The sequence below is a fragment of the Eubalaena glacialis genome, chromosome 3, assembly GCF_028564815.1.
Source record: "Eubalaena glacialis isolate mEubGla1 chromosome 3, mEubGla1.1.hap2.+ XY, whole genome shotgun sequence".
Taxonomy (NCBI): domain Eukaryota; kingdom Metazoa; phylum Chordata; class Mammalia; order Artiodactyla; family Balaenidae; genus Eubalaena; species Eubalaena glacialis.
This window is the reverse complement of record NC_083718.1, coordinates 80,768,793-80,795,948: the sequence shown is the minus strand read 5'-3', so window position 1 is coordinate 80,795,948 and position 27,156 is coordinate 80,768,793. Positions and strand designations below refer to the sequence as shown.

At 47.6% G+C, this 27,156-nt stretch overlaps 1 protein-coding gene across 2 annotated transcripts; it reads right to left on the bottom strand.

Moving 5' to 3' along the window:
* Positions 1-9,961: 9,961 nt before the first annotated feature.
* Positions 9,962-16,465, bottom strand: SSR2 (signal sequence receptor subunit 2). 2 transcript variants are annotated; one of them, XM_061185907.1, is made up of 6 exons: positions 16,412-16,465; positions 15,646-15,800; positions 14,857-14,955; positions 13,608-13,716; positions 11,683-11,760; positions 9,962-10,544 (listed from the first exon to the last, which is right to left on the bottom strand). In XM_061185907.1, exons 2-6 carry the CDS (start codon positions 15,798-15,800, stop codon positions 10,434-10,436), a joined length of 552 nt encoding a protein of 183 aa, XP_061041890.1. In that variant the 5' UTR covers positions 16,412-16,465; the 3' UTR covers positions 9,962-10,433. The 2 variants fall into 2 exon arrangements, with proteins under 2 accessions (XP_061041890.1, XP_061041891.1); XM_061185908.1 differs by having other exon boundaries at positions 16,421-16,442.
* Positions 16,466-27,156: the final 10,691 nt, after the last annotated feature.

The following is a 27,156-nucleotide window of genomic DNA, read 5'->3' as shown; positions in this document are numbered from 1 at the left end:
ATTTTCTTAAAAAAAATATTTAAAAAATAAATAAATAAACAGGATGGGCAGATCTGCAGGGAGCAGGACAGAGCCTGAGGGCCACAGCATGGTCCCTGCAAACCAGTGGTCTCCAAAGCTGAGATTTGGGGGCAGGGGGAGAGGGGTACTGACAAAAAGTATCGTGAGAAGCTGGGATGGAGGAAAGAGTAGGAACTAGGTATGTTCACTAGAAAAAGAGGAGCAGGGGCTGGGAACAGGACAGAAATGGAGGGGCACTGAGGGGGCACTACAAGGAACTTGGATCTGGCATTCAGTGACCTCACAAAAGAGAAAAAACTGTTTGACCTACATGCCCTGTACCCAGCTTCTATCTACTCTTCCTGCCCTGATTCTGCCCGCAGGGCTGGATTTGACGAGATGAATGAAAAGCAGTGAATGGAAGCCCTTTCCTTTCCCTCCATCTCTGGAGATGCTGCCTGTTGGAGGTGATACCCTGCTGCCTTGGCCTGGTGGACAGACATTTCGAATCCTGAGATCTTTATGTCTTGAAATTTCACCCTTCTTCCTCCAGCTGAGACCACCTGGAATCTGACCTCTTCTCAAAGAACTACCCTCTTTCTAGCCTCTCTGTCATGTCATTCATGGTCTCTGCCCTCTGTGAAAATGGAATCCACTAGGCTCCTTCTCCCTTAAATCTTCATTCCATTCCTCAGAAAGTTTCTTCTGTTTTCTAAATTCCACCCCTTCATGCTATCATGTCAATAATTTTCATTCTACCCTTCAAAGAGATGAGGTTTAGCAAGGTTTCCTCAACCCCCTCCCAGAGATAGTCCCTCCGCCGCTTTCTGAAATTCAAGCTGGAGTCCCTGTGGTTGTGTTCCTTTCCTTGCCCCTCCTTCCATCAGTTCTCTCCCAGCCCCCTCCCATCTTTCACTAGGCTCCTGAGCTCAGGAAATGGTGCAAGGGAGCAACCAGGGCTGGGTCTCACACAATGGCTTTATTTAGCTCCAGAATGAGATCACATCATGTCACATCACTGCTTCCGCTGAGCAGAGATAGGAGATTCTGAAATAGGTCTGAGATCAGATGCTTGAGATGGGGGCAGGGGAGGAAAGCAAGAAGGGGCTCTAAGTCACTTTACTTTTCTTCCTGCCTCTGGATCAGATGGTTTTCCCATCGACACAGACCATCAGCGTCTCATGATTCCTCCTCTGAGTGTGTGACCTCCACCAATTGCCCTAGTCATCAGTGATTCGTTAGACACTCTACCGTGTGCTGAGATGGGAGCATATAATATTTTAATAGAGAGATCTCTCTCTCTCTCTCTCTCTCTTTTTTGGGTTGCACCGCATGGCATGCGGGATCTTAGTTCCCCAACCAGGGATTGAACCCGTGCCCACTGCAGTGGAAGCTCGGAGTCTTAACTGCTGGACCGCCAGGGAAGTACTGAGAGAAATCTCTCTTATTCAAAACTCTGAGACCATAATTCCTTCAGGGTGCTTTGAAGTTCATCAGATTTGCTAGCTCTGCCACCTTCGTAAGCCACATGACCTTGGGAACTTGCTTATTTAATGTTTTTGAGCTTCAGGATCATCTGTAAAATGGGAATGGTAATACTACCTTGTAAGGATATTGAAAGACTTGATAATGTATGTAATACAACTAACATTGTGCTTGGCACATATTGGGTACTTAGTAAATGCTACTATTATTTTTGTTGTTACTATTATTATTTAGAAGCAGAGAGAAGGCAGAGCATAGAGAAATGGAGAGCTGGAGAGAGGAAGGCCCAAGACAGAAGCAGAAATAGGCATTATATGATGGTTAAAAAAGAGAGACAGAGAATAAATAACCCACAGGCTGACACTAAAACAACTGTGATGGGGACTCATTAACATAAACAACTTCTGATAGAAAAGAGCACATACAACCAGAGCAAGAAGGAGCCTGATGAACCCTGATGAACCTGCACTCTTCAAAGAGAAGGGATGGACAATGGCCTCTGGTAATTTAGAGCAGAGGTTGGCAAACTATAGCCTGTGGGCCAAATCTGTCCTATTTTCTTTTTTAAATGGTTGGAAAAAAATCAAAAGAAGAATACTACTTTGTGACACATAAAAATTATATGAAATTCAATTTTCAGTGCTCATAAATAAAGGGTTTTTTTCTGGGGAACACAGCCATGCTCATTCATTTACATATGGTCTATGGCTGTTTTTGCATTATGACAGCAAAGTTGTTCGTTGCGACAGAGACCATATGGCCCATAAAGCCTAAAATATTTATTATCTGGGTCTCTACAGAAAAAGTTTGCAGACTCTTGATTTAGAGAAGCTGGGTCTCAAAATCTCAGGAAGGAGGAAAAAGAGATCAAAGAGAGACATTAAGGCTCACTGCCCACCAACCAGGTGTCTGCAACCAGCTTGGGGGAGGAGGGACATTGAAGACCCCAGCACACCCATTTCCTAAATAGCACCTGAGCCTACAGGGGGAAGAGGCTTAACCTATGAGTGCCTACAGCATCTTGTGGGATCCTCACAACCATTTCTTGAAATAGATATTATCCCTATTTTACATAGGAAGAAACAGGCAGCACAGAGAGGGAAAGTAACTTGCTCAAGGTCACAGGGCTGTAGGAGGTGGAGCTGAGTTTTCAAAGCAGATGCATCCCACTGTAGAGCCTGAGTTCTCTGAAACCAGAAGGCAAGCTCCCAATGAGAGCAAGTGGCTAGCTTTGAAAGAAATCTGGCAATATTATTATTCACTTCCTCATTCCTGCCCCCTTCACCCCAGCCAAAGAAAGGAAGCAGTTTCCAGAAGAAATTAGATGGGGGTTCCAAAAAATTAAATTTGTCCTTTCTACTCCCTCTGCATCTTAGAAATCTGAATGAGGTGATGGGGGGCAGGCAGGGCCCTGCTTCTGTTTGCTGCCAGCAAACACTGGGGGTAGGAACTGCTGATAGCAACCACACTGCTAGGCATGGGGGATGGTGGGCAAGGCTAGTGGGCCCCTTCGCAGCCTGGGGGGCTCCCTGGGTCTGGCTCTGGGGTCCTAAATTTCCCAAAGGGGGCAATAATGGGGAAGACCCGAAAGAACCAGATAATAAAGAATGGGGAGGAAGGGAGAGGCCAGATGGCATGGTCTGCTGGCTTCTCTCCAGGTCTCCTAGCCCTGGGGGAACAGGGTCAGAAAACCCTTTGATGGTTCAAAATTTAACCTACCTGCTTCCTCTCCCATAGAAAGTAAACCATTAATCCAACAGTGTCCTGCAAAGAAGACTAAAGCAGGGCTTCAGATGAAGAAGGCCCTGGTAACCACAGTTCCTTCCCACCCCTCCCTGCTCCCGAACACACCATTCTACAGCAAGTCATACAGCACCCAAGTTTCTAATTCCTCCTCACCTCACCCTGACCTGGTTACATCATCGCTCTATTTCTCAGTGTGAGACATATGAGATTTTGCTGTGCGTTCAACACTGTGTCCTGGAACTCACCCTCCTTCCCTGGCTTTCCTGTCAACTGCCAGAGAGTAGTATCACAATTCCAAAAATCAAAGAAAAGGCAAAGGATATATAGAGACGATTCCTTCATTCAGCAAATATTTCTTTAGCACCTACCAGGTGTCAGGCACCAAGACGAGGACCCAGAAGGGTCTATGCACAAACACAGTAGTGAGGCAAGTGTACCACCCCTCTGTGGGACAGGGGCTAGTTCAGGCAAAAGCCATCTGCCCACATCAGCTTTTGGGTTGACTCCTGCTTCCACCTGCTTCCAGGGCCCACAGGGCAGAGTTGTCGATTTTATTGTTAGTACTTAATTCTGGAAGTTCAAAGCTAGAGAGCCAGGCATTCTCAGTCCCCTAATCTAACCACATCTCCTTATTTTTATTTTTAAAATTTTTACTTATTTATTTTTCTGGCCACACCACACAGCATGTGGGATCTTAGTTCCCCGACCAGGGATCGAACCCATGCCCCCTGCAGTGAAAGTACAGACTCTTAACCACTGGACCACCAGGGAAGTCCCATCATATCTCCTAAAAGTCAGCCATCAAGCGTCTCAAACACCCACCCTAAATCACCCCCACCTCTTTGATATATTAGGCTCACAAATCAGTCAGGATTTTTGCTGCTTTGGGCTTCCAAGTGTGATCATCTTTTCTCTCTTTTTTTTTAAATTGGTTTGCAAACTGAACCTAGGGATCCTATCCTCTTTCTTTCTGCTGGGCCTGTGTGCTTATTCTACCAGTGGCTTGTTGGGACCCAGACTAGCCCATGATGTGTCGGGGTTAGAGAATAAAAGGGGGAAGACGAATCAGTCCACTTCTACCTCCTGTCAGTTTCTTGGCATGCATCCTGGGTGCCATGCCAGCAGGGTGGGGCAAGAGAGGGGCTGAGGTTCAGAGGGACACACCTGAGAAGACTTTGGCCACTGAGTCCTAAGGAGTTAACCCATCAGATCCCAGGGAAGAGCTAAAGGTAGTGGGTGAACTAAGGAGCCCCTAATCTGAATGGATGGGGTAATCTGGAATCTGGAAGCCCCTGGCTCTCAGGTATGAGTTTGTGGCCCTTTAAATCTCACAATTAACGACCAGGGATAAAGGGAATAATGTCACGGCCTAGAGGAAGGGGACCCACGGTGAATTAGGATTTAAAGTTTTAAAATTCTAGCCATCCTGTTTGTCCATACCTCCTGTCTTAATGGTGCCAGATAAACTTGAGTCTGAATCCCAGTCCTATAATTTACCTCTTAATTGATGAGCGTTAGTTATTTAACTCCTGTAAACCTCAACTTTAATATAGGGATTATGATATGCTAACCCCACAGGACTGTGAGGATTAAGAATGTATATAAAGGGGGCTTCCCTGGTGGCGCAGTGGTTAAGAATCTGCCTGCCAATGCAGGGGACACGGGCTCGAGCCCTGGTCCGCGAAGATCCCACATGCCGCGGAGCAACTAAGCCCGTGCGCCACAACTACTGAGCCTGCACTGTAGAGCCCGCGAGCCACAACTACTGAAGCCCGTGCACCTAGAGCCCGTGCTCCGCAACAAGAAAAGCCGCCACAGTGAGAAACCCGCACACCACAACGAAGAGTAGCCCCCGCTCGACGCCACTAAAGAAAGCCCATGCGCAGCAACAAAGACCCAACGCAGCCAAAAAAAAAAAAGGAATGTATATAAGGGAATTCCTTGGCGGTTCAGTGGTTAGGACTCCGTGCTTTCACTGATGAGGGCCCGGGCTCAATCCCTGGTCAGGGAACTAGTGGCGCGGCCAAAAAAAGAAAGAAAAGTGTACATAAAATCTTTGGCATCACTTGTTCCAAAAGTAGTGTTAATTAACTGTTGGCCATTATGGTGATTTCCTATTTGCACACTTGTGCGCACACACACAGAGACACACACACTCTCAGTGCACCCTAGTTAAAAATGGGAGCTGAGGGCTTCCCTGGTGGCTCAGTGGTTAAGAATCCGTCTGCCAATGCAGGGGACACGTGTTCAAGCCCTGGTGCAGGAAGATCCCACATACCGCGGAGCAACTAAGCCCGTGCGCCACAACTACTAAGCCTGCGCTCTAGAGTCCGCGAGCCACAACTACTGAGCCCACATGCCACAATTACTGAAGCCTGCGTGCCTAGAGCCCGTGCTCCACAACGAGAAACCACTGCAATGAGAAGCCCGCGCACCGCAGTGAGGAGTAGCCCCCGCTCGCAGCAACCAGAGAAAGCCCGCACACAGCAACGAAGACCCAACGCAGCCCAAAATAAAAATAAATAAAACTAATAAAATTTTTTAAAAAAAGGGAGCTGATGGGACTTCCCTGGTGGTGCAGTGGTTAAGAATCTACCTGCCAATGCAGGGGACAAGGGTTCAAGCCCTGGTCTGGGAAGATCCCACATGCCGCGCAGCAACTAAGCCCGTGAGCCACAACTACTGAGCCCGTGTGCCACAACTACTGAAGCCCACGCGCCTAGAACCCGTGCTCCGCAACAAGGGAAGCCACTGCAATGAGAAGCCTGCTCACTGTAATGAAGAGTAACCCCCACTTGCTGCAACTAGAGAAAGCCCACGCGCATCAACGAAGACCCAATGCAGCCAAAAATAAATAAATTAATTAATTTTTTAAAAAAAGGGAGCTGAATGCAGGAGACTGGTGGAGAATTGTTCTGTCACTTCCTGGGGGTGCTGAGGGGTTCCTGAAGATCTCTGCTTCTGGGAAATACCCATTCATGAGGTAAGGACTCAGGGAAAGGGAAGAGGGAAACTCACCAGACTTGGGAGATATCCCAAAGATGGGAGACCTGTTCTTGCCTTCGGTTGGTGACTGCAGTATAGGAAAAAGTCCCACTTCAGACAGCCCCTCTAAGAATCCAGTCCAGGACCTTAATGGGGGTGCCTCTTTCTTGGTCCTTTTAAGGGAATTGCTCATGGTCCAGAAGTTTGCATAGGAGACAGGGGGGACTCATTCCAGTCCAGATCAGCTGCCTCTCCAACTACTCTAGCCCTTCCCTTCCCCGCCCTACTTCAAACACCCTAGACAGTGCTGTGCCCAGACCTTTAACCCCTTGGGTGCCACTGCTGGTCCCGAGGATTCCTGGGTTCCCCATCCTCAGCATCCCCCAAAGGGCAGCCCCCAGATTCAGGCACACATAGGAAGAGATACAGGAAACCAAGCTGGGGTCACCCTGAGGGGAGAGTATGTGGGAACCTGACATCCCAGGGAACCTTCACCCGCCCTCCAGCAGAGACAGGGTGGAGCTGAGGGGAAAAAGAAGACAACTCAGGGAAAGGCCTACAGCTGGAACCCTACTTAACAGCAAGGTCCTACTGGGGTCAGGGAGGTCCTTTGCTCTCTCTCAAATTTGGTTTCAAAATGCTTGTCGTTCCCTTTAAGAGGCAGGTTACAGGAGGGGGAGGAGGACAGACTGTATTTTCTGTGATGAAAGTACAGGGAGGAGCGATGACAAGGGCAGCTACATCAGAGGAGGACCCTCCTTCAGCCAACAGGAACAGGGTGAGCAGGCAGCTTGGCACACACCCGGCTGACTCCCGCGTGTTGTGGATACCAGGCACAGGATATCTGACTGGCTCTCCACCCCCTTCCCTGATAACAGCTTCTAGGGGCACTGACTCACCCTCACCGCTTCCCTGGGGCAGAGGACAGAGTGGGCAGATGCTGGACTTCCTGAGGTACCGGGGAGCCTCCTCCCTGACAGGTCTCATGGTCCAGGGGAAAGGACATGTTGGAATCGGAAGAGCTTGGCTGCCTCTGCCAACTCACAAGTTAAGGGGCCTTGGAGAAGTTCCCTAGTAGCCTCATTTCCTCCTCTGTAAGATGGGGATAGTAAATGAGATATGTACAAATAGTGGAACATAAATGCTGGGCCCATAGTTGTTATTCAATAAATATGCTAGCTGCCACTTGCTGTGACCTTGGATAAACCACTCCACTCTGCCTTTCCTGATCTATTAAATGAGATTAAATTAGGTGATCTATGGTCTATCCTTGCTCTAAAACTCTCCCTCTGGGTGAGAGGAAGAGGGCAGTTGTTGCCAGATGTGGAAACTCTGTGCCCTTTCCTACCTGGCTGGGCTCCAAACCACATGAGTGACAGTGGTTGTTTCTCACTTCACAAGAATACAGGGGAAACAGCTGCCTGTTTTACTGGTGTAGGGTCCTCAGAAATTCTCTAATTTAACAATCCTGTGATTGTCCAAATGAGGACACGGGCTCTGAGCGGGGGTGGGTGTGTGCGATTTACCTGAGGTCTGCCAGCCAGTGAGCGGCAGAACTGGGGCTGGGATCCAGCACTGCTGCCTCTGTGGTCAGTGCTGCTTCCACCACCCTGAGCTGCTCTCTCGAGGGATCCAGCCTTGGTAACTTCCCATCCTGTCACCAAGCCGCTGCATTATCCACAGCTTCTTGGGAATCCTTATACCCGTTTCCAAGTAACTTTTGTCAGGTAAAGTCCCAAAGCCTAGTATGTGAAAGGGGTGGTAACCTGGGCCCTGGCTCCTCCTGGTACCAGAGCTGGGTGTGGGTGAGCAGGTGCCAGCTAAAAGTCTGGACGACGTGGGAGGGATACAGGGCTGGTTTCCAGCGGGAGGAGGGGATCTGGAACACGTTGAGAGCTGGGTTGCTATCTGTATTGCCTTTTAGGGAGGAAGCCCTCAGTTTGGGTACTCAATCTCCAGTAAGGATGTAGGGCCAGTGCTTGCTTTCCCTCTCCCTTGCAGACCTGCATGAAATCTGGAGATCAGGGGTCACATCTCCCTAGGGTAGTTTCCATTAGAATGAAGTACTGTCTGCTACTCATCCTCCATTAAGTTACCTCAAGAAGAGGGCTCAATCCTAAAGCAACTACTCCAGCTGAGTCTCGCCATCTATAGATTTTAGAGGCTTATATTCTTCAATGCGACTACTTAAGGGAGGCTCAAATTCCATCCTGACTCCAAGGAATTTGATCTCTCGAGAGATGAAGTATCTAGTTTTGGCCTTTTTTCAAGGTGCCTGTGACACTGCCTTCACAATGCTTCTCTTGTCATCTGGGTCAGACCTGGGTTCCCCCCTAGTCTCCTCTGTAACAAGGGCCAGGACACAAAGTGCTGAGTTCTGCAAGGAAAGGTAAAGACTGCCCCAGCTTTCGGAAAAGGAGTATCTCCCAGAGCTCAGACTGAGGGAGAAATCTCTTACGTCACCTTCCCAAGTTATGAAGTTTATCCTACCCTTTAAACCAGAACCCCCCTCCTATAGGTTACCTCCTCACTCTGTTTTCAGTGGACACCACACAGATGGCAAATAGTGTGTTGGTCCAAAGACCAACATTTCATAGTCCTAGAGGAAGACAATACATTATCAAACTAGCTCCCTCTTCCTTCCCTATGCTTGCTCTCAACCCCAAGCTTCTCACCCATTGTCTTTCTCCCCATTCTCTTGAGCAAGTCCCAGGTCTCCACCAGGAACACAATGAACCAAAGCAAATATATCCTTCTTGCCCTCTGACCTGGCCAGTCCTGGGGTGTCCGAGCCGTAAGCCCTGAAAGAGGGATGTGAGCTGGTGGAGGGCTACTCCATTTGGAGCCTCCCGTTGTCTCCAGGTCCTTTTCATCCTTCTTGGGGCCCAGAGGCTCCGAAGGCTGGGCGAAGGAAAGGTTAAACTGGTTGGGCAGCACTCTCCCCCCGCCCCCCATCCGAATCTAAGCTGGGAAACTTGGTGACAGGAACAAAGCGGGTGTTTGTTGGGTTTCTCTCCTGCCTGGGAGGCTGTTCTCGGACCACGGCATTCCTGGGTTGGACAGAGTCAGCTCAGCGTGGCTTCTCCCCACTGCTGTTGCCGCAAAACCCACTGCCTTTCCAGAGGCCGTGCTTAGGTAACAACTCAGGGGATACAGGCGCTTCTGCCTGGCCTGAGCTCAAAGCAGAGGCATTAAAAATAAGTTCAAGATGGGACTTCCCTGGCAGTCCAGTAGTTAAGACTCCACGCTTCCACTGAAGGGGACACAGGTTCAATCCCTGGTCGGGGAACTGGGATCCTGCATACCCCGCAATGTGGCCAAAATAATAATAAGTTCAAGCTCAAGAAAAGCTAGCTCTTAAACGGAGGAAGGGCTAGAATCAGGCATAAGAGATAGTTTCTCAAGAACAGTCAGTGAATAAATCACCCCTAGAAGGTCTCCCGGGGCATGAGAACAATTGCAGACCACTTTTCCCCATTCTCTCCTCTACTGTGGAGAGGGGCTCACAGGCAAGGAAGGTTTAGGGGAATATATGGTGACTGGTGAGAACAGAGGGAAATAAGGGACGGAAGCAAAGGTGTTCAAAAGAGAGGGTGGGGGGGTGGGATATCTCTGTGGGAACAGGACCCACAATCCCTATAGCAAGGAGGCAGGAATTCAGCTCACTTGCCCAGGAGCCTGGGCAGTCAGGGCCTGAGTACCAACAGCAACCTGAGCTCATCCAGCTGATGGGAAAACAGACAAGTCCGGGTGGCATTTGTTTTTATTAGAAAACCCCATTTGGTAAGAGCTTCCCTAAGCCAGCACAGAGACTGGGTAGCCTCCAAGAGTCCCATAGCTTTCATCTTACCTTCCACCCTCTTCTGAGAGGGGAGGGCGGGGGACGGAGTGGTGTCAGGCAGTCTCCGAAGTGCCCCCTCCTGGACCCGAAAGAGTTCACATCGCCAGCAACGTACCCCACGGCACCTCGGTGGTGCACCACAGGGCCCCTAGGCTCAAGGCGATTGCCAAAGGCTTTCCTGTTTGTATGGCTTCAAGATGGAACCAAGGAGGCTCTCACAGACTCCCAGGTCTGGTCCTTCGCTCTGGTTGAGAGCAGGGCAGGATCAAGGAGAAGGTGGCCAAGGGCTGAGGGAGAAGAGATTGCATTTGAGATACCCTTTGGAGTCTGGAAAGCACCTGGATTTCTTGGGAAGGGAGGGCTGTGGAAGCCCCACTCAGTTCTTCTTGGTTTTGGGGGTGTCATATTTCCTCTTGCTGGAGTACCACAACAGCAGGGGGATGCCGATGGAAGGGAGGGTCATGACCCCGAAGGCTGCCCAGTCCAGCTGTGGAAGACAAAGGCCTTGCTTAGAAGTCTCGATTAGGGCACAGGAGGGGACCAGGAAGGAAGGGGTCCAATGAGAAAGGGAGCAGTCCAGCCCAAATTTTAAGCAGAACCTTGGCAGGAAGGTTCCTCTCTGGCTACTCTGGACACAGAATGGCTTGCTAAAGAGCAATCTATATCTTTTGAGCTATGAAACCAAGGGTCTCACCTGACCCAACCCAATCTGGAAGAGAAGCTTCTCTCTTCCAAACAATCTTTGAGGAGGGAGATGCCCAGGTCTTGCCCTAACAGTCAAGCCTCCTGCGACCTAACCCCTGCCCCCACCTAGAGCTCTCTCTTCCATTCCTCTGTCTCACATTCTGCTCTCTGGCCTCACTAAACTACCTGCCATTCCTGGATTGCACCACGCTTTTTCTCACTTCTGAGCTACTCCCTCTTCCTAGGGTGCCTCCCCTTCCTTACCTCCTCTTTAATAAGTTAAACCTCCCTCCTCCAGAAAATTCCTCCCCGACTCTCAAAGACCAGGTTAGGTGCTCCTGTTGCATCTCCTCCAGAGCCTTGTGTATGATCTCTATCACAGCCCTCTTCCCCCACTGACTTGTGCTGAAGCCTCTATGAGCCCATAAGATCTTTAATGGAAGGGACTGTGTCTTGCGTTGTTTTCTCAAAGCAAAGCACAGAACTGAGCACGTAATTAGGAGCCTCATAATTATTCCCCGAATGAATGAATAAATGAATCTCCTCATTCAGTACTTTAGGCAAATCTTCAAAGAATTCTCCCCTAGACTAGACTACAACAAAGTTCCCATTTAACCTTCCTGATGCTCTGTGACCCTTTTAATCTAAGCAGATATACTTTTAATCCTCGAATTAGACCCAGGACTCCAAGATGGAGCTCTACTCAAGGCTGAGCAGAGAAAAAGGGCAGCTTTTTTTGGTTCTGGCAATTGTGATCTCATTGCCAAAAATCTCTAACCATGGTTAAATCAGGATATTTGATGGCTGTGTGTATCAGACATCAAAAAACAGATACGACAAGAACCAACCAACTAAACATATCTTCTAAGGAAGCCCAAAGGTCCCAGAACCAAAAGCGTGTTCTACTCCCAGGGAAATGACAAGAAGACGGTAAAGCTTACAAAATGCGGGGAGAATCTTCTATCAAACTCCCTCTGAGCCAGGATTCCTCCCTGTCCAGGTGCACTGGTAAAGCCAATCTGAAAAGCAGAAAAGAAGGGCATTAAGGCAAGTCTCCAGCTCTTTCTCATCTGGGAAAGGGCAGTTCCAACCAACCCAGTTCTAAGCAATAGAGTCTTAGTTCCCAAAGGCCCAAGAAAGCAACAAGATGAGGAAAAGTTTTTGAACTAGAGAGAGTTGGATGATTCTTAGTGTGTTGTAAAGATAAGTAAATTAGGAGCCAGGAGACACATGATGAGCATTTACTAAAAAAAGGTAGGACGGGTATGCAGCTGAAATTAAAGCCAAATCCTTCTATCTTAGCTTCCGACTCTGGACAAAGAGTTGCTCACCACCACTGGCCCCTCTGCCCTTGGCAATCATTTCCCCATTCCTCAAGTGGAAACACTCTTCTGTACCTCACAAGTTGACATGAGGCTCAAGTGAACTAATGAGAAGGATTCTGGAGAGTATAAAGCCCTACCCAAATGTACATTACTAGTGGAGGGGCTGAGTCTGCCCCACATTCCTTTGTCTTGGAGAGGAGGCCAAGAGTTTGAAGCACACTGCAAAAAACTTTGTTCTAAAGTGGCTGCTGAGCCTTTAATTTTGTGTCTTTTAACCCATCAAGGACCAGGTGGAACCAAAGAGTCTTAGAGGTGGTTCTAAAAGCACACGGTAGAAGATATGAAAACATAACCAGGATTACAAGAATATGGTTCCACATGGCTTATTAAAAAAAGATAACTCAGAGAGTGCACTGAATGTTCGAGACTCTTGGATTTCTTTTAGTTCTATGGTTGACTCTGTTAAGTCCCTTCCTTACTGTGCACTCACTAAGTAGCCTAAAGCCCATCCGTATTTATAAATTCATGACCTAAGCTTTTTGAGGGCTAGGACAGTGTCTTAATCTGCTTGGTATTCCCTAGAGTCTAGCACCTTGCAGGGGCTCAATAAATGTCTGCTGACCTTTACATCAATCAGTCAAGAGACTGGTTATCGCTGTGTTTCTATTCTATATGGGAAACAGAAAGAAATCTAAGACAAAGTCCCTTGCTTCAAGGAGTTTATAATTAAACTGGGAGGTGGGAGTGAGGGAAAGACCTAGATACAGGAAAGAGAACTAATAAAGATGGTCAATAATTAAATGTTCAAGTGGCATAGACTATAAGAGCTACAGAAGTTTAGATGCAGTCAGTGACTGTTTAGTGAAAGAATGAGTAGGAAAGAGCGATATGAATTGTAAAAGCAGAAGACAGAATCAAGGAGACGCAGCTCAGAGCTAGGTCTTGAGAAGGCTTCGGATAATGAAGTGGAGGAGAGAGAGTACAGAGAGTACTTCAAGCAGAGACCAAAGGCAAAGTGGAAAGAACGAGCATTGAGGGCGGGGGAGGTGCCACAGGAAGGAGCTTGGTCTAATTAGGACGGAGGGTCTTCGAGGGTAGAGAGAGGAAGGGAGAGGCAGAACACAGTGAGACTGCTGGAGGGTAAGCGAGAAGCGGCAGGAAACTCAGCCTTGCTGCAAGAAGCAGGGAACATTCTAAGCAAGGGAAAGACACGGACACAGCAGAGACCAGGAATCATCTGATGGCGGCACAGAAGACGGATGGGAAGGACAATGATGGCAACAAACTGGGCAGCACGTGACACTGTACAGATTAAAAGTGAAGCGGAAGGGAATGCTACAGTACTCCCCTCCCATTCATTTCAATTGCTTGATTCTGAGACTTTATAATTTGAAACATACTTCCTTCCTATGACGATATCTCAAGTTTTGGGTCCTTCTTATCTTCCTCAGAATTTAGCACCTGCTCTGGAGATTTTCTGCAAGAGTTTTCAAAGGAAGGCAGAGCTGAGCCCCATCCAACTAAGGGTTTGGGTAACTCACCACAACGGGCCCATCCTCCTGGGCCAGGTAAGTAATAGTTGCTGAGGTGAAGTTGAAATAACCAGCCTTGAGAGGGCGCAGGACCACGGTGTGGGAGACGTTGCTAGCACTGACCCAAGAGTTAAGGAGGGAAAAAGATGAAGCTACAGTTGTTAACAAACTTTCAACTCAGGGACTAAACGCACTATTCACAAAAAGAGTTGCCAACACATGTAATGATTTCACATCTGCAATATACTGCAAAAATAATAAACATGGGCTTTTTTTCTAAGCCTGAAGTGTGTGGTATAATATGATGTCTTTCTAGCCAAGTCTTAAGGGGTCTATGACATACTCAATATTGAGGTGTTTAAATTAAACTTTTAAAGCAATATAGATTATGGATGAAAAATTAGTCACTTAAGGTCACAGAAAATCTTTCGCTGCCTAAAACTGCAGGAAGTTCTTGAAAATATAAATCAAAACCCCCCAAAAACCCAAAGAGAACACTTACCCTTGCCAGAAAATCTAAATATACTTTAAATCACAGGGAAAAAAATAATCTAATTCAGAACACTCAGGAAATAACCAGTAGATCTGAATAAGGGATTTATTGAGTAAGAAGAGTCTTTAAAAGGTCACCCAGGGGACTTCCCTGGTGGTCCAGTGGTAAAGAATCCACCTAACGATGCAGGGGACGCAGGTTCGATCCCTGGTCAGGGAACTAAGATCCCACGTGCCGCGGGGCAACTAAGCCCGCATGCCACAACTACTGAACTCATGCGCCTCAACTAGAGCCCACGTGCCACTAACTACAGAGCCCAAGCGCCCTGGACCCTGTGCGCTACAGCTAGAGAAGAGAAAACCCACACGCCACAACTAGAGAGAAGCCCACGCACCACAACGAAGATCCCTTGTGCCGCAACTAAGACCCGATGCAGCCAAAAAAAAAAAGAAAAAAAAAAGTCACCCAGGTCCTCCACACTAGCATCCCACTGAATTTCTTTTAAAAGCACCTTAAACATCCTCGCCCAGCAACAAACATCTGTCTACATTCTCCCAATACAGAATGTTTTAGAACTTTATGACCTGAACTTCAGGAACCTCCTTCCTCAGGCCCACCCTAAATCATGCTCACACAATTCTCACCAGTCTCTCTTGCCCCATCTTATCCAGAGCGGCGACAAGGATGACCCTGCTGTTTTGCTTCAACATTCCCCCCCTCCCACCCACCACCACCAGCCTTCATCACCCAGCGTCAAGAGGATACGGAGCAATTCGGTCCCATTTGACGTTGAGCATTCCAGAGACAATGCCAAAGTCTTCTGGAGGGAAGGAATCATCAGATAATTCCACATCTAATGCAGCACTAGAAAAGGGAGGAAACAAAGAAAGGTTAGTAATGGATATAAAATTAAAGCAATCAGCAATCAAATCTGACTGCCTGTCCTAAAAAATCAGAACTACAAAAGACAGATATGAGTCACATAGTTATTTGGGTTTGTTGCACTGAAGAATCCCAGCCAAGGCCTGGATTCTGGGCACCAAAATACTCAAATATCTAGGAAAGAATGGGCCTGAATCCATTTTTGCCCCAATTTCTTCTCATGTGTGTGTGTGTGTGTGTGTGTGTGTGTGTGTGTGTGTGTGTAAGGAGGGGAAGAGGAGCAAGATGCATGTGGAAAAGAACATTAAAGGGAATAAAGTGAAAAAAAGACAACAAAAATGCTAATGAAAGAAAGGAAGCTGAAATTAAACCCCTGAGGTAACGAAGGATCATACATTTTCTGCCTTCTCATCTTCCTCTCCCTGTTTCACCACAATTCTTGCTTCTTCCCCACTCTGAAACTCTTCCAGCTCAAAAAGTAGAAGATGGTTTCCTGTAGCTTAGGTAAGAATGTTCTCCTCTTCCAGAAGTAGATCCAGCAGTATATTCATTCACTCATGATATCTGTTGCTGGAAATCTCCCAAAGATAAATCACTGCTGGTCCCTGTTCCCAGCTGGGAAATCTAAGAAGCCTGAAAAGGGCCCAACCTATAGCTCCAGGGTCTCCTTACCTTGAGCCAACATTGTAGATGTTGTACTGTAAGGTCAGGTCTCGCCCCTCCACGGCATATCTGTTCAGCAGTGATTTGGAGGCCAAAAGCCTGGCTCCTTCCTCTGCTTGAGTGACAGCAAATAGAGCCAACGCCAGGAATGCCAGCAGCCTCATCTTTGGAGAAAAAAGCAAAGTGAGCAGTCAACCCAAGCATGTAAAACCAGCAAAAGCTTCCTGACAGCCCTTTCTTACAAAGTCTATCAAAACTCTTTTGAGCTTATCAAAGCACCAGCCCCTTCTACAGAGCAGTCGCTAAGCCACCAGGGCCCTGGGTGCTCCCCAACTGGCGGGATCTTCTGAGAGGACTGCATGTGGCCAGACTCCTTGGGCCGCCGGATTTCGGCTGATCTCGGACCTGCAGCAGCCTCTAGCTTTCCTTCACGCAGGAGTTCCCCCACGGCTGCTGCCTTCCCGCTGCTCCTTCTCCACCAGCTTCCCTGTGATCCCACGCCGCGCTCGCAGGGTCCTCCCCCACGCCCCTGTATCCCACCCTCCATCCTTCCCCCGGGATCCCACTCGTCCTCGCCCTCCACATCCCTTTCTGGGGCCCTCCGAGAGCTCAGTCCGCTCTGCCCCCTCCCCTCCTCTTGCCAAGATTACACGTCCTCCCGCCGGCTTGCCCTCTCTCCTCCCCGCCCTCCCCGAGCTAACACTCAGACTCTGAGTGTTGTGCGGACGTGAGACCCCCCGGCTCCCGCTGGCACCCCCAGTGCCTCGGGACTCACCGTGCTCACCCTCAAAACCTTTCGGGGGCCGCCAAAACCGGAAGAGCGCGTCAGCACCCGAAAGGCCGGAAGTAAGCTCTGGCCGGAAACTTTGGTGCTCTGCCCGATGCCTTCTGGGAGTTGTAGTTCATAGACAAGCCCCACCTTTCCCTTTGTAGTACCCGCTCGCCTCCGGGATGCGACAGCTCCTGGAACAGGCTTGTTTGTGTATCCTCCACGCTCTTCTTTCTTTCTTTCCTGTTCTTTCTTTCACGCTTTTATTATTCTGCAGTCTAGAGTGACTTTTCAAGCTGGCTTGCCGTTACTGTAGATGACCAGCACCTGATGAAGTGCTTTGCGGAACTGGCAAACCTAGAGATTAGGGTTATCTATCTAAAGTGTAGTGTCGAACTAGGAATTAGAGAAAAGCTATTTGTCTCGGGGCTATTCTTCGTATTCCCAGGCGAGAAATTTAGTCATCCCCTATATCCAATAAGTCACCCAGCTCTGAACTTTCTTTAGAAGCCCTTTAAGGGCCCGCAAAAGTAGATCCTTTCTTCTCCATTCCCACTGTAACCGCTTTAGTTCATACACGTTGCTGTTGCTGTTTTTCATTGCGATAGTCTCGCTTTCTTGGGCCTTTCCCTGCGCATTTCAATCAGCTACCAGAAAAACTTCCCTAAACAGCATTTTGAACAGTAGACTCTATGTTCAGAGGATGGACTGTGAAGTTAGGCAGTCATGAATTCAAATCTCCCTTCGGTCACTTGCTGTTTAGGTAACCTTAAGGCAAGTGTTACTTCTTAAAAAAAAAAAAAAATTATTTATTTATTTATTTATTTATTTGACTGCGCTGGGTCTTAGATGCAGCAGGCGGGATCTTCGTTTTGGCCTGAGGGATCTAGTTCCCTGACAGGGATGGAACCCAGGCCCCCTGCATTGGGAGTGCGGAGTCTTAACCACTGGACCACGAGGGAAGTCCAAGTGTGACTTCAATAAGCTTTGGTTCCCAAATCTGTGAAATGAGATAATTATAGTACTCTCAAAATGCTGGATGATCAAATAGGATAATGTATGTAAAACTCTTAGCATATGTCTGGCACATTTGTGTGTTCAATAAATGGTAACTATCAATATTGCTATTATCCTATCTCTGCATTGTAGCATTCCTTCATTCAGTATGCACTTATTGGGCTCGTAATTTGTGCCTAGTACTGTTCTAGGTACTGAGGATACAGTGATGAACAGGACAGATAAGGTTTCTACTTTCTGGGGGCTTAACATTCTTGTGGACTAATACACATCACCTGTATTTGTTTTAGTATCGCCCCCCCATTCACCACCTCCCAGAGTAGAGCTCTTTGAGGACAGGTGGTCTGTTTTCCATTGCTTAGTGTCATGCCTGAGCACACAGGACATACTCCAGGAAGGAATCATAACAAATTCTCTACACACAACCTTCAATCTGCTCCTACTTCCTTTGTGTGTGGCTTCCTTCAAATGCCCTGTTGCCTCTCTTTCCTATCCAAGTTCAAGCCCTCCTTCAGGGCCCCGCTCTAGTCTCATCCCCTCTGGGAAGCCTTCCTTGGCTTTGCCAGACTGCATTGCTCTTTTACAGCACCACAGATTAGTAATTTTTTTTTTCTGATTGTTTCTGATCTGGAAACTCTACTTTCATGATTAGATGATATTTCTCTAGTATATACTTACACAAAGGTCCTACAGCGATGCTGAACACACAGAGGTGCTCAAGAAACACCTGCTGATTGGAGGAATTTTCATCATCTCTGTTTACAGTCTCCCTAATGGAATCTATTCTGACTAGAGGAGAGATTTTGAGAGTCAACTGCTGGGAATTCCCTGGTGGTCCAGTGGTTAGGACTCCACGCTTCCACTGCCAGAGAGAGAGAGAGAGAGAGTCAATTGCTAAGGGAAATGTTTCTGTTGAAAGACTTCCAAAAGAATACAACTTCTTCCTGCCATCCTCAAGAGGACCCCAAACCAAGAGATTGAGTAGAACTTTGTTAGATGTGCAGAGAACTGTGTGCCAGGAACAGAGGCATGCAGAGCTAGGGTGCTTACTGTGCCCCCAGGATGGTGTCACTGGTTTTATGTCCTGTTTCCTGGTGTTTAGGACAGAGCCCAAGCTGCCCACTGACCTCTCTTTTGGGATCTGCAACAAGAGGGCCACCAAGAGAGTGTGTGACCAAGCTGAGAAGGAAGTGGCAAGCTGCTTTCTTGCCAGAAAGGTAAGCACCCAGAAATAGGGCCTTGCTGCCAAATCTAGGGGCCTCAGATGGGCCTACGTTAGCTAGAAGTGGTAATGGAGTGAATATGAACCATGCCAGTTTTCAAGAAACATCCAGAATCAAAGCTGTTACAGTAACTTTGCAACAATAATTTTTTCTCTTTTACATTCACTTTTTTTATTGTGGTAAATATACATAACATGAAATTTACTATTTTAACCATTTAAAATGTACATTCACATTGTTGTGCAGCCATCACTACCGTCCATCACCAGAACTTTTTCATCTTCCCAAACTGAAACTGCATACCCATTAAACACTAACTCCCCTTCCTCCTGTCCCCAGCCCCTGGCAATTACCATTCTACTTTCTGTCTCTGTGAATTTGACTACTCTATATACCCCATGTAAGTGGAATCATACAAAAAATCATTTTTAGTTTATACAAATAGTACATGCTTATATTCTCATTGTTAAAAAATCAAACAATACTGAAATAGTGAGTATAAATGTCAGGATGCAAACTTAGATGTCCAAGAAATGTTAACTTCCTTACTTTTCTACAATCAAACCCAATTCTGCTTCCAGCCCCTTTTCCATCAGATAGTAAGGACTTAAATCTCTGTTAATGTAGGGACTACCCAGCCATTTTTCTCCAATGGTGCCTCTAGTTTTCTAGAGGGCTCCCGATGTGCCAGAGGCATGTGGGGGAGGGGATCAGGGACTTCCGGTGCTTGGTCATCAATACTTTTCCTCTCTGGTGTCCACTGAGACATCTGGATCCTGTCTGCTCTTGGGCTGTGAGTTCACACAGAGTGCAGGTGCATCCCCCTCAGCCTTATCCCAGGCCTTCCCAGGCACAGTACTCCTCTCTCTCCCACTTCCTTTCCCTCCCTCTACTTTCCATGCCTCTCTGGAGCCATAGGAAACTCAGTTGGGCTCTCTCAGGCCCTTCACCTCTTCCTTGCTCTTCAGTCACTCCTCAATTCCACAAACCAGGCTGGGACCTGGGATGAGCAGAAATCCTGAAAAGTGTCCCAGACCCCCTACCTGGGCACAATGTGCATTTTTGGGAGCAGGCACAAGACTCCTCTTGCTCTTGGATTCACCAACCCATTTGGGTTTTTCCTTTGCCACCCTCTCCAAATCCCAAACTATGTCAAGTCGGAGCCAGCGGAGCCTCAGAGCTCTTCTGAGGGATTTATCCACAGATAACTAAGATCCCCTCTCTCCTGTTCTCTCCTCTTGCTTTTCTTTCTCCCCAGTTTGGTTGAACTCTATCTAGATGAAATCAGTTGGGTGAGGGGATAGAAGTGATGGAAAACCAGCTCTAATGTCTCTAGTATTCCTTCAACAAAAATTTACTGATCATTCTCCAAAGTGCCAGGCAATGTTCTGGGCCGTAGGGCAAGAGCCATGGACAAAACAGACAAAATCTCTGCCTGTCTCTCAAAACAGACAGAATGCCATGCCTTTCTTTCTAATGAGGCACTGTCCCATAGAACTTTCGGTGAAAATGGAAATGTTCTATAATAGCTCCACTGTCCAATATGTTAGCCACCAGCCACATGTGGCTATTGAGCACTTGAAATGTGACTGGTCAGACTGAAGAACTAAAATTTTTAGCTTTATTTAATTTTAACTAATTTCAACTTAAGTTTGAATAGCCGCACGTGGTTAATGGATCGGACAGCACAGCTCTTATATATCCTGACACCTCTCTGGCCTTTGGCTTTGAATTCCAAAAGGCCAGGGTTTTGGTACTCAGCAGACCTTTTCTCTGCTTTTCTTCTGAAACAACACTTCTCCCCATCACTGGGAGAACTCACGGTCCGAGGTACAGCATATTGGACAGCTCCCGGCAAGTCCCCAGGAAATGCCCAGATCTCGACTGATTCCACTGACTGCCTGAACCCAGGGAAGACACCTTCCCTGTGGTAGATGCTTCTGGGTGTACAAAGCACAGAGTGCTCCCCTTCCTGCCCTCCCCCTTACTCCCAGTCTTCCAACTCATTAAGGGGGAAGGAAGCCGCACTTCCTTTGGAGGGATAAAGAGAGCCAATAGGAGAGTGTGGTATGAAGGACTCCTGTGTCTCCCTTAGCCCCTTCGCCTTTTTGTCCCCCCAACCACACCCTCATCTCTAGGAGTGAGGAGCTATTTTAGCATAAGAGCACATCATCCCTGTGCTCTGAGAGACGGTCTCTATGAGCAAGAGAGCGGCTTGTTGGATGGTTGGTTGGTTTGCAGATGCCACACTCTGAAGAAGACATGGCTTGATTCACTGTGAGGCCCCCAGGAAGCAGTCAGAAATAGCAATCCCCCCACTTTACCACAGAAAGAAGCAACAGAAAGAAGTAGGGCCTGGGACTTCCCTGGTGGTGCAGTGGTTAAGAATCCGCCTGCCAGTGCAGGGGACATGGGTTCAATCCCTGGTCCGGGAAGATCCCACATGCTGCCGAGCAACTAGGCCCATGCGCCACAACTACTGAGCCCATGAGCCACAACTACTGAAGCCTGCATGCCTAGAGCCCATGCTCCGCAGCAAGAGAAGCCACTGCAATGAGAAGCCCACACACCTCAAGGAAGATTAGCCCCCACTCGCCGCAACTAGAGAAAGCCCATGCGCAGCAACAAAGACCCAATTCAGCCAAAATAAATTCATTAATTAATTTTAAAAAAACTTAAAAATAAAATAAAATGTCACTTAAAAAAAAAAAAAAAGACATAGGGCCTCAGTGAAAGGACTGAAAGTAAATAAAGAAAGAAAAAAAGGGACTTCCAAGTATCTGCTCCAGGCTGACTCTAGAAGGCAACATTGGGGGAAAAGTGAATCCATACATGTCCCACCGCTCAGGCCAGGAGTCTATGTGTGTTGATGACCAACTACTAATGGGTCTGTTTTCTTTCAGATAATAAACTGTGCCCACCCATTCATTCTTCCAGACACCAGGGCATGACTGGCAGTGTTGGCGACCTCCTGCTCTCTGCTCCCACTCAGCTACTGCACCCACCATGCTTTCGTAAAGTGAGTTGTCACCAAGTCTGTTCCCTCGCTGGATGGTGAGCATCTAGAGGGCAGGGACACACCTTGAGTTTGTTGAGTGGCTACCCTATAGATAGTTATTGAACAGAACTGAGTGATGGTGGGAAAAGAAAAGCAGTGCAGCTGACCACGCAATAGTTAGGTTTGGCTGGAAATGGAGGAGAGGTGGGAAAAGAAGGCCAGGTTACAGAGCCGAGAACATTGTCTAGCATGCCCCCACGCGCAATTTTTTATTCTGAAAAACTTGAAACCTATAGAAACTTGAAAGATTGGCTCAATTAACACCTGTATGCCTTTCACTTAGATTTACCAGCTGCTAACCTTTTGTTCATTTACTTTATCTCTCTATATATAAATTAATATATGTGTGTACACAGACACACACACACACACACACACACTCACATACTACACATTCACTTATACCTTTTTTGGAGCCATTCAAGAGTCAGCTGCACATCGCGATACTCCATCCCTGTGTATGTCAGTGCGTATCTCCCAAGAACAGGAATTCTCTTCTGTAACCCCAATAACATTGTCACACCCAGGAAGTTTGACACTGATAAAATACTATTTTCAGATAGAATCCATATGCAATTTTTGCCAAAATGCCCTTTAAGACTTTTTAAAAAAAATCTAGGATCCTATCAATGATCATACATTGCAGCATTGCCTTTGATGAGTGCCGATTCAACGAAATGAGTTTCTCCCAGGGAGAGTGTGGAGAGAAAAAAAATGCATGGAGGATACAGCCTTGGTTACTACCTCCCCAGACTAAGAGGACGGGAGGAGAAAGGGAAGAGAAGGCTCAGACAGAGCTCAGGCTCTTAAAACAGACACTGAAGTGTCCCTTCTAAGTCTTTGGATCCCTTGAAGATCTCAGACAGACCTGGCCACCCAAAGTTGGTTGTGGACTATTGTCTGCTTCATGCCAAATTTCTCTCCAGCACATGTGGATTCCTAGGTGGATTCTGGAATCTGTATCTGCCATGTCTTAGTGCCCTTTGGGGTTTTGTCCCATTTTTTAGAATTTGGTCACAGTGTCTCTTTTTAAGCCCAGTCTTCTTATTCTGATCACTGGTGGGGGCCAGGGGAGGGGGATGAACAGATCCAGCCTCCTCTTGCTGAAAGTGAAGGAGGGCTGTGTGTGTGTGTGTGTGTGTGTGTGTGTATATGTGTGCACGTGCACCCTCTCATACCCACAGAGGAGCCCTCCTTGAACCCATGGGCCTGGGACCCCACCCTCCTGTTGCTATGACAACCACTTCTGTGAGGACATGGGGACTAAAGAATTGTGAGTGTGGGGTTAGGGAGGGAGGGGACACACCAGAGTCTCATGGCATTAGTGATCATAGAACTTTATGATAATGAAGAAGAGAGATAATGTGTCTCTATCTTCAAATCTCGAAGTAGCAGGGCAGGATGGGACACAGGCAGGAGCAAGGGTAGGGTGACTCCTGAAGTTCTGCCTGGTGTGAGGGGCCCCACTTCTAACTAACCTCTCCTTCTTCTCCCCCTTAGGAGACCAGAGAAGCTTGGGAATCCTCAGGGGCAGAAAATCCCTCCTTTAACACCGTTGATGTATCCTTGACATCCATCTTCAGCTTTACTGATGACCTAGGCTATCAAGGCAGCCAGGACCTAACCAGCGTGAGTACCCTACTTTGTATTTCTCCCTCCTCTGGGGTCCCTCACCCCTTGCCCTACCACCATGTCGGCATCTTAGCTCATTGACCTCCCCTAAGATGTCCTGTGGCAACCTTCCATGTCTTCTCTACATCCTTCCAATTCACATCTTTACTAAACATGGCTCAAATTTACTCCTTCCAGAAAAAAATACCAACAGTAATAGTAGTCACAGCTTACATCTACTGAGTACTTACTACATGCCACTTGTAAGAATTTATATCTCATTTAAACCTCATAAGAACCCGGTAAGCTCAATACTATTATTGTCCCCATTTTTCAGATGAAGAAACAGAGACATGAGCAAGTTAAGTAACTCTCCCAAGATCGCATAAGTGGGAAGCAGAGATGCTAGAGTTTGAGCTCAGTTTGTCTGACTCAAGATCTCACACACAGAGCTGCCTCCCAGTTAGCTACCCCATTTTTATGAGTCCTCCAAGGTATCCTTTCAACATTCACATGCTGTTAAACACACATGATACGTGAACTTATTTGCTTGTTTATGTGGGGGAGGGTTTAAATGCTAGCTGTGTTTTTTGTTATTGAGCTCTGACTGACACACAATAAACGGTACATATTTAAAGTGTACAATTTGATGTTTTGACATATATTTATACTCATGAAACCATCACCACAATCAAGATAATAAACATATCCATCACCCCCAAATATGAACAACCAGGATTTCTAGAATAGATAAGTTGGAGGGTTATTACCTGACTTCTAAAATGAGTCTTTATTTAACCAAAGTATTTGCATTAGGATCCTTTTAAAATAATGATCTCTCTTCTAACGCATTCAGAATACACCTGCATATCCTTTGCTGATACTGATTTGTAACTTCTCTTTGGTAATTTAAAAAAAAATAAATTTATTTATTTTATTTATTTATTTTTGGCTGCGTTGGGTCTTCGTTGCTGCACATGGGCTTTCTCTAGTTGTGGCGAGCGGGGGCTACACCTCGTTGCGGTGCGCGGGCTTCTCATTGAGGTGGCTTCTCTTGTTGCGGAGCACAGGCTCTAGAGCGCAGGCTCAGTAATTGTGGCTCATGGGCCCAGTTGCTCCGCAGCATGTGGGATCCTCCCAGACCAGGGCTCGAACCCGTGTCCCCTGCATTGGCAGGCGGACTCCCAACCACTGCGCCACCAGGGAAGCCCCTCTTTGGTAATTTTAAGTGCATGTCTGCCCTGGGCAGGGCAGTCTTTTGTTATCTGTGCTGCCCACTCTGTACTCTCAGGTGGGTGCTTGGCTTAACCTTTCCCTCTGATCTCAGTCCTTCTCTGCCTCACTTCCCCCCATCAGACGCGTAATGGGATGGGTCAGTGGAGAGCACGCTTCATTCCTTGCTCTCGGATTCCCCAAGGAAGAAGATCCCAGCCTTGATCGAGCCAAGAGTCAGAAGCGGAATAAAGTTGCCATCGTGCGGATGAGGAGAAATAAGGTGAGGGAGGCAGATGAGAATGACGATGATGAGGAGGACGAGGCAGAGCGCTCTCCTGGGGTGAGACGGAAGCGACACTCATACTCCAAGACCTGCCAACAGAGGCAAAAGGAGCACTTGAGCATCTTGGAAGGCAGCTTGAGCACGCCCACCTCCAAGACCAAGTCATCCCGCTGGAGTATGACCGAGTTCCGTCAATACTTGTGTATGTGTTGCCACGATAAGCAGAAATCAATGGAGGAAAACAAAGCATCGGGCTCCAAAGAAAGTAGAGACCCAAATGAAAATGAGGATGGAGTCACAGGTTCCATTAATGAGCGAGAGAGGCAACAGGCTCCTGGGGGAGCTCCAAGGGAAGGTCTGGGCAAAAGCCAGGAGAACGGAGAGTGTAATCCTTCAGCTTGTAAGTAAAGCAAATTTTATTTTTGTGGATGGCATGTATGAGCCTGATTGATGATTCCAGGTTTTTTTTTTTTTTTTTAAATGTTGAGTTTCTTTAGGAGTTTTTGTTTAAATTCCTCTACTTTTTTTTTTTTAAATTAATTAATTTATTATTTATGGGTGTGTTGGGTCTTCGTTTCTGTGCGAGGGCTTTCTCTAGTTACGGCAAGTGGGGGCCACTCTTCATCGCGGTGCGCGGGCCTCTCATTATCGCGGCCTCTCTTGTTGCGGAGCACAGGCTCCAGACGCGCAGGCTCAGTAATTATGGCTCACGGGCCTAGTTGCTCCGCGGCATATGGGATCTTCCCAGACCGGGGCTCGAACCCGTGTCCCCTGCATTGGCAGGCAGATTCTCAACCACTGCGCCACCAGGGAAGCCCGATTCCAGGTTTTTATCTTTCTTAATTTTTTTGGTCGATGTATTGACTTTCTTCCTCCCCCACCCCCTTTTATCTCTCTGAACATCTTCTCATCCTTTCTAATTTTATATGAATTTCTGTCTCTTAAGATGTGGGGCTAGCATACCTTGAGAGGTATGAGAAGGCTTTAGAAACCCTTCCGGCCTGCAACCCAAGAAGGTGAAAAACAACCTGAAGAGAAAGAGTCCTTTTTTTTGGCTGCTTCGGTTGCTACGCGCAGGCTTTCTTTAGTTGCGGCTAGCAGGGGCACTGTTTGTCGCGGTGCCCAGGCTTCTCATTGCGGTGGCTTCTCTTGTTGCGGAGCATGGGCTCCAGGCGTGCGGGCTTCAGTAGTTGTGGCACGTGGGCTTCAGTAGTTGTGGCACATGGGCTTCAGTAGTTGTGGCACATGGGCTCAGTAGTTGTGGCTCACGGGCTCTAGAGCGCAGGCTCAGTAGTTGCACACGGGCTTAGTTGCTCTGCAGCATGTGGGATCTTCCCGGACCAGGGATCGAACCCATGTCCCCTGCATTGGCAGGCGGATTCTTAACCACTGCGCCACCAGGGAAGCCCGAGAAAGAGTCTTGATGTAACTCATGAGGGAGGCTTCAAGGCCTAATTTTCCAGGTTTCAACTCCAGACTTGTCTCATTTCCTTCCTCGTAACCCTCAGCTCTGTATAGCAAAGCTTTTGAGCTTGTAGCAAACAAAAAGACTGGAATAAAAACTGCCCAGAGGGAACTCAGAAGTCTTTTTTTTTTAATTAATTAATTTTTTTGGCTGTGTTGGGTCTTCGTTTCTGTGTGAGGGCTTTCACTAGTTGCGGCGAGCGCGGGCCTCTCACTATCGCGGCCTCTCTTGTTGTGGAGCACAGGCTCCAGACGCTCAGGCTCAGTAGTTGTGGCTCACGGGCCCAGTTGCTCCGCGGCATGTGGGATCTTCCCAGACCAGGGCTCGAACCCATGTCCCCTGCATTGGCAGGCAGATTTTCAACCACTGCACTACTAAGGAAGCCCTCAGAAGTCATTTTTAAGATCGTGATTGTTCCCGGCAACAAAGTTTAAGGCTAGCTCCCAAATTTATATTGCTATCTCACTTTTCCTTCCTCAGCTTGAGTAAAGGAGAAGAGGAACCCTTACCCTCCAGAGCCTCCCCAAGCCCACCCCCCTTCTCCACATACACACTAATCATTCAGAAGGAATCTTAGAAATCAGGAAACCTGTCTTAGGGCAGGTTCCCTAGAAGCTGAGCCTGAGATGGAGGTTCTTGTGTGAGGATTTTATTGAGAGAATGCTCTCAGGAGAAGGAAAGGGAGTGAGGGAAGCAGGATAGGGCAGGGGAAGAAAGCTAAGCGGGGTTGTTAACAGTTAACAGTTAAGTCTGCCTCCGCCTGATCCCAAGGAACTCTGAAGCGTGAGTTACAACACAAAATTGTTTGCACTTTTGAGGCAAGGGGTTGGCCTTTTGTAAGCCCATATCAGTCAATCACTGCGGGCTGCCCTAGGTTCT

Excerpts from the sequence above, each read along its gene's own strand:
- SSR2 (XM_061185907.1), bottom strand. The coding sequence starts at position 15,800 with ATGAGGCTGCTGGCATTCCTGGCGTTGGCTCTATTTGCTGTCACTCAA. Across the intron at positions 13,717-14,856 it reads AAATGGGACCGAATTGCTCC|TGCTAGCAACGTCTCCCACA; the intron begins GTATCCTCTTGA and ends CTCTTGGGTCAG. Across the intron at positions 10,545-11,682 it reads GAAGATTCTCCCCGCATTTT|CTGGACTGGGCAGCCTTCGG; the intron begins GTAAGCTTTACC and ends TGTCTTCCACAG.